Below are 6,935 nucleotides of genomic sequence, written 5' to 3' on the forward strand. Positions count from 1 at the left end.
GTCTGAGATACTGAGAAGGTCTACCAGACCTAAGAAACCTACAGAGAGGCTCATAGAACAAGTGTGAACTGTTGTGGTAAAGAATTGTTAAAAAATACTAATATTAATAAATCACAGGTAAATAACGGATAATAATTCATTTAGAATAGTAATTGTTCACACTTAATTGAGACCTGCTGAGTTATAATGTGTTATTGACTGTTCAAGTTGTCAAAGGTGAAGAGTTCTAATGTGCTTGAGGGCTGTATGGGATTCATTTGGTTCATTCTGGACGATGTAAGGTATACATTTGGATTTATTTTGTTTGACTTGTGCTACAAGTTTTGGTAAAAAAAACAAAACACTACTGAATGTAGTTTGTTGCACAATTTATAACATGTTGAATGTTAGACAAGAATGTTCAGATGTTACAGAGTAACAGTTCTCTTTGGAATTGTGCTTATTATAATACCAACCTGTTTGGAAAGGGGATGTAATGATAGTTGCTATTGTTGAAGCTACCCACAGGGGGCGCTCTGGAATCAATAAGATATACAGAACAGAAGAAGAAGTGATCGTTGTGGAAAGAATAATAAACAGCTAGCTGAAGCTAGCACCAGGAGCAATTCTTGATGCTTTATTCATAGAGGAATAAGAACATTACAACCTTCACCTTCACTTTTGTGCTGTGATGAGCTCTGAAACCTGACTGAAACTAACGAGTCGTCTGCTTTACGCTACGTGTTTGAGAATTATACCACGGAGTCAGGTACTTCTGATTTAAGTCTATTTTTCACCCGAGCTACAGTATCCAGAGTCGTACGCAGTGACAGGAGGTAAAGTTATTAACAAGATGATGGACCTCTGTTGGAGCAATGTTCAGGTAGCTGCTCTGCTCTGTGTTGGCATTGAAGATGATAACAGTGGGTGCACACACAGGTCAAACTCTGCCCCCCGGTGGTGATCCTGTGAGTCACAGTGTGACGCCTCGTTTTAAATGTCACTCATTAAGTCAGCTCAGATTTATTCTCGTGTGAACTCAGTTTTTCTGTTTGGGTCGGAGAACGTGGGCCCAGCTCGTCGCCACAGATCACAACTCTGGTGCTCCACAGCGCCAAAGTAAAAATTTTTAATTATATTTCTTTATCTCATCACCGAGCGCGCTCAGTGATGAGATGCTGCTGTTTGTCTCTAAGGTAACGGCTTTTTAAAAATCACTGATCAGCGGAGAAACATGAGACATCGCACGGTGATAAAACAGACCTGCTGTTCCAGCTCAGAGGTCCGAGGGATCATCCAAAAATGGTATTTTCTGGAGATCTGATTGGTCTGATTGGTCAGTAGGCGGTGATGTCATACCTATTTATCTTTAATCTTGATCTTAAGTTACCATGGTGATTTATCTGTATAGAAACCAGGTTAAGCCTGAAGTTACCCAGGTTAATCTAAACCCAGCTTAGGCCTCTGCTATCAAACATGAGGCTCCCAGGCCTGGACTGGCCACTAGAGGGTCCAACTGGGTCCACAGGGAGAGCGTCAGTGATGAATAAATACAGGTGAATAATAACAAATCTGATGGTCTGCAGGTGATGTTAGGGGAGCTAAACTTTATTTACACCCAGACCTGAGCACAAAGGTCAAAGGTCAGCCTGTGAGTGTCAGAATAAGAGGCGAGTCTCCAGGTTTTCAAAGAGTGTCTCGTTTATTGTGGTCACAGGTGAGAAGGCAGCGTTAAGGCTTCGAGGTCGTCTGAAAATCACCACAAACACATTTGCAGCATCACCTCCTACCTCACTTCCTGTTCCTGCTTTAAACAGACTGTACATAAATGATGAACTGAGCCACTCCTCCACCCGAGCAGATTTAAGGTCTTTATTAAAATAATCCAGAGCTCGGTCAGTCCGCAGCATCATACTTCCTGTTCGCTGTCATAATGTCGGGTTAAATAATAAAATGACATTTTTGTGAAAAACATTTTTATATTTTTGTGCCTGATTCACTGATTTATGGGGCGATCGTGGCTCAAGAGTTGGGAGGTCGCCTTGTAATCGGAAGGTTGCCGGTTCGAGCCCCGGCTTGGACAGTCTCGGTCGTTGTGTCCTTGGGCAAGACACTTCACCCGTTGCCTACTGGTGGTGGTCAGAGGGCCCGGTGGCGCCAGTGTCCGGCAGCCTCGCCTCTGTCAGTGCGCCCCAGGGTGGCTGTGGCTACAATGTAGCTTGCCATCACCAGTGTGTGAATGTGTGTGTGAATGGGTGGATGACTGGATATGTAAAGCGCTTTGGGGTCCTTAGGGACTAGTAAAGCGCTATATAAATACAGGCCATTTACCATTTTTACCATTTAAAAAAAATTATAAAACAGCATCTCGACCGGGTCTTTGCCACAACGCCGAGGTCAGAGGTCACATCGGCTCATCTCCTCATCCTCCTCCGCAATTGTGCAGACCACCTCAGCTTCTTTCGCCAACAGCTGCGTTTGGAGCAGATTTGGCTAAATGCGATCTGATTGGCTGATGCCTCAATGTCGCAAGCAATTGACTCAAAGTTGTCAATGTGTGACATCACGGCGTCTGAGCCCAGAAGCATCCATGTGATTCCCGCCGTTATCCGACAGCTTCTCCCTGCAGGACGCGGCTCAACAAACTTCACAGAAGTCGTTAAAAACACACAAACACAAAAATCAGTCTCTGAGTCTGGAGCTCTCATACCTGCGCAGGTACGCAGCCTCAGCTTGTCCTACCCCTCTGACACGTTAACAGGGCCAAACACGCTGAGTGCGGCAGTGGCTCAGTGCAGGTCGCTGAAGGGCTTGGGGTACCCGAACATCAGGTAGTCCATGTAGTAGAAGTCGAAGACCTTCTGCCGCTCGGTGGCGTTGAGCTGTGAGAAGTACTTCTGCGTGATGCTGGAGGATGTCCTCTCCGCCAGTGGGTTCCTGTCCTTGAAGTCCGGGAACGTGAGGTTAGCCGGCGCCCCGATGCTTCGGAGCAGGAAGTTGGCGTCACGCTCCAGGCTCTCGAACTTCCCGATGAAGGTGAACTGCAGGAAGCATGGGCTGCACAGCTGGCTCACCGGCTCCCAGTGGATGTCCATCCCCACGGGCCGCCGCACATCCAGCAGGTACTGCACAAACTCCCTGAAGGTCACACCGGCGCCAGAGCGCAGTGCAGCATGTGTGGCGTTGGCTCGGTACCTGGAGATGATGGCCCGTCCAAACACGGGGTGGTAGTATGAGTTGGGGCTCTCAAACTTGTCCCGAAACGCTGACACGAGGCGCTCAAAAGGCTCCCGGACGAACAGCGCTTTGGTGTAGGAGCGAAGCCGCTCGGTAACGCCAGCACGACTGTAGCCACTGAGCCGCGGGAGGCGGTTTTCGTAATGCGCCGCGTCGTGGGGAATGTCCCGTGTGGACGCGGCGCTGCCGCTCAGCACCATCAGCACCCGCTTCCAGTTGGAGCAGCCAGCTTTGGGCACCTCGCAGTACAGCAGCCGGGACCGCTCCTCCACGTACACCCGCGACACCTGCCGCTGCGACAGCGGCCGCCTATCCACTCCCGGCTGGTATTGGGCACAGATATCTGATAGCAGGCGGTGCCGTGACTCCTGCATCCTCGCCAGCTGTAGCGCCACCTCTACTTGGCCCGTGGGGGAGCTGGACGCCGCCATGCTGCTCTTCAGCAGCAACTTCCTGCGGCGTTTAGTGAGCGGCTGCTTTGAGCCGAGCGGTGAGTCAGAGAATAGCGAGGAGAACAGTGGCTGGGGACGGAGAGCGGGCGGAGAGACAGGACGACGTCCTGCCGCATCGTCGGCTTCCTTTAACACACACACATACAGGAAACAGAGGGCATATCATCAGTGGGCGTTTCCCATCACGCAGGGCGTTGTCTGTATGTTTAACCTCCACGCTCGCCATTTCCTGCATGTAAAGAGTCCATGATCAGCTGCTTTGTTTTTGACTAAGCGGCTCCGATTCACATAAAACGTTCTGATCCATTGATCAGGTTTCTACTCCGCAGGTGCTATTCTGCAGGGTTCTACTGTGCATGGTTCTACGCTGCAGGGTTCTACTGTGCATGGTTCTACGCTGCAAGGTTCTACTCTGCAGGTTCTACTCTGCATGTTTCTAATCTGCAGGGTTCTACTGTGCATGTTTCTACTCTGCAGGGTTCTACTCTACATGTTTCTAATCTGCATTCTTCTATTCTGCAGGTTCTACTGTGCAAGGTTCTACTCTGCAGGGTTCTACTCTGCAGGTTCTACTTTGCATGTTTCTACTCTGCACTTTTCTACTCTGCAGGGTTCTACTCGGCAGGGTTCTACTCTGCATGTTTTGACTCTGCAGGGTTCTACTGTGCATGTTTCTACTCTGCAGGGTTCTACTCTAAATGTTTCTAATCTGCATTTTTCTATTCTGCAGGTTCTACTGTGCAAGATTCTACTCTGCAGGGTTCTACTCTGCAGGTTCTACTTTGCATGTTTCTAATCTGCACTTTTCTACTCTGCAGGGTTCTACTCGGCAGGGTTCTACTCTGCATGTTTCGACTCTGCAGGGTTCTACTGTGCATGTTTCTACTCTGCAGGGTTCTACTCTGCATTTTTCGACTCTACAGGTTCTACTCTGCATGTTACTAATCTGCAGGGTTCTACTGTGCATGTTTCTACTGTGCATGTTTCTACTTTGCAGGGTTCTATTCTGCAAGGTTCTACTCTACAGGGTTCTACTGTGCATGTTTCTACTCTACATGTTTCTAATCTGCATTTTTCTATTCTGCAGGTTCTACTCTGCAGGGTTCTACTTTGCATGTTTCTAATCTGCACTTTTCTACTCTGCAGGGTTCTACTGTGCATGTTTCTACTCTGCATGTTTCTACTCTGCAGGGTTCTACTCTGCAGGGTTCTACGCTGCAAGGTTCTACTCTGCAGGTTCTACTCTGCACGTTTCTAATCTGCAGGGTTCTACTGTGCATGTTTCTACTCTGCAGGGTTCTACTCTACATGTTTCTAATCTGCATTTTTCTATTCTGCAGGTTCTACTGTGCAAGGTTCTACTCTGCAGGGTTCTACTCTCCAGGTTCTACTTTGCATGTTTCTAATCTGCACTTTTCGACTCTACAGGGTTCTACTCTGCATGTTTTTAATCTGCAGGGTTCTACTGTGCATGTTTCTACTCTGCAAGGTTCTACTTTGCATGTTTCTATTCTGCAAGGTTCTACTCTACAGGGTTCTACTGTGCATGTTTCTACTCTGCAGGGTTCTACTCTACATGTTTCTAATCTGCATTTTTCTATTCTGCAGGTTCTACTCTGCAGGGTTCTACTCTGCAGGTTCTACTTTGCATGTTTCTACTCTGCATGTTTCTACTCTGCAGGGTTCTACTCTGCAGGGTTCTACTCTACAGGGTTCTACTCTGCATGTTTTTAATCTGCAGGGTTCTACTGTGCATGTTTCTACTCTGCAAGGTTCTACTTTGCAGGGTTTTATTCTGCAAGGTTCTACTCTACAGGGTTCCACTGTGCATGTTTCTACTCTGCAGGGTTCTACTCTACAGGGTTCCACTGTGCATGTTTCTACTCTACAGGGTTCTACTCTGCAAGGTTCTACTGTGCATGTTTCTACTCTACGGGGTTCTACTCTGCAAGGTTCTACTTTGCAGGGTTCTATTCTGCAAGGTTCTACTCTACAGGGTTCTACTGTGCATGTTTCTACTCTGCAAGGTTCTACTCTACAGGGTTCTACTGTGCATGTTTCTACTCTACAGGGTTCTACTGTGCATTTTTCTACTCTACAGGGTTCTACTGTGCATGTTTCTACTGTACAGGGTTCTACTCTCTGAACCTGAAAATCTGAATTCCATCTGATGCTGTGAGTGTCCTGATCAATCATGCAAGTCAGGACGTCTGCAGTCTCAGCTGCAGGTGTCCAACCTAAACGTGTGTGTGTGTGTGTGTGTGTGTGTGTGTGTGTGTGTGTGTGTGTGTGTGTGTGTGTGTGTGTGGTGTCCAAACACTGTTTACGAGGCTGGAAACCTGCAGCTGAGGATGATGATGATGAAATGTTTCTGAAACCTCGCATTTGAACAGAATCATCTTTCTGAGATTCTGGGTGTTGTCAGACACTGCAGGACCAAATGTGAACATATTACATTTAAATTAAATTTTTAAATACATCCCGGTCTGAAACCTACAGAGCTGAACTCAGATCAGAATCTTCTGACGTTTCTTCATGTTAAAAATATTATTTTACATTGTTTTGAAATCCACCTACATCCAACTACAAACTTCAATGTGAAGGTTTTTATTAGTGCAGCTCAAATATGGGACGATGCAGACCTGCTTTTGCTGCATATTTTAATCAGGCAACACTCATGTTTCATGCATGTGTCTACAGACCCTGATTCAGCTCGAGGGCACAGCTTTAGTCTGATATTCATGTTTAAATATTACCCAAGTTTTAGTGAAAGACCGTGGCCATGTTTCAAAAACACATGTTTCTGATACATGAAGCTAAAACTTGACAACAACCATTATAAACCTTCAAACTTTGGACCCCGAAACTTTTATGTAAATTAGAAACGGTGGAGCAGAAGGTCCTCGATGATCTGAGACTCACAAGAACCGATCAGGAACTTTCTGTTGCACTAAAATATATGAATGTCTAACCACAGGAGCTGTCGTGCTGGCTGTGGACACTGGATGGCGCTCTAATCTTTGTTCTGCTCCGTGTGTTTACTCTGTTTGGAAAATGTGATGCTGTGTGAGTCCAGCAGGTGTCGCTGTGCTGCTGTTACCTTCTGTGAAGGCCGTCTGGGAGCCGCCAGCACATGCACACCTGAGAAGGAGGGGGAGAGAGCACGGTCAGGAGCAGAAGTATGTGGACACGTTCACTTTATGTTGGGTAGGATTGTTTAATGAAGCTGAAAACAAACTGCAACACACATGAGTGTGAGAGAGAGAG

At 46.9% G+C, this 6,935-nt stretch overlaps 1 protein-coding gene across 6 annotated transcripts in view; it reads right to left on the minus strand.

The window, feature by feature from the left end:
* LOC102290238 (BTB/POZ domain-containing protein kctd15) overlaps positions 1-6,935 on the minus strand; it is an 82,719-nt gene that overhangs the window by 24,672 nt on the left and 51,112 nt on the right. For 3 of the 6 annotated variants that reach the window (XM_014338272.2, XM_014338273.2, XM_005936917.3), the window contains 2 exons: positions 6,769-6,809; positions 2,227-3,794 (listed from right to left, as the gene is read on the minus strand). In XM_014338272.2, the coding sequence (XP_014193758.1) occupies positions 2,769-3,794; positions 6,769-6,809 (1,067 nt within the window). In that variant the 3' untranslated portion in view covers positions 2,227-2,768. Of the gene's footprint in view, positions 1-2,226; positions 3,898-6,768; positions 6,810-6,935 lie in introns of those variants that run through there. The other 3 variants (XR_006055127.1, XM_042226679.1, XM_014338274.2) reach the window with 3 other exon arrangements.

This window comes from Haplochromis burtoni, unplaced genomic scaffold (genome assembly GCF_018398535.1).
Source record: "Haplochromis burtoni strain Fernald_Lab_line unplaced genomic scaffold, NCSU_Asbu1 Contig_222, whole genome shotgun sequence".
Lineage (NCBI taxonomy): Eukaryota > Metazoa > Chordata > Actinopteri > Cichliformes > Cichlidae > Haplochromis > Haplochromis burtoni.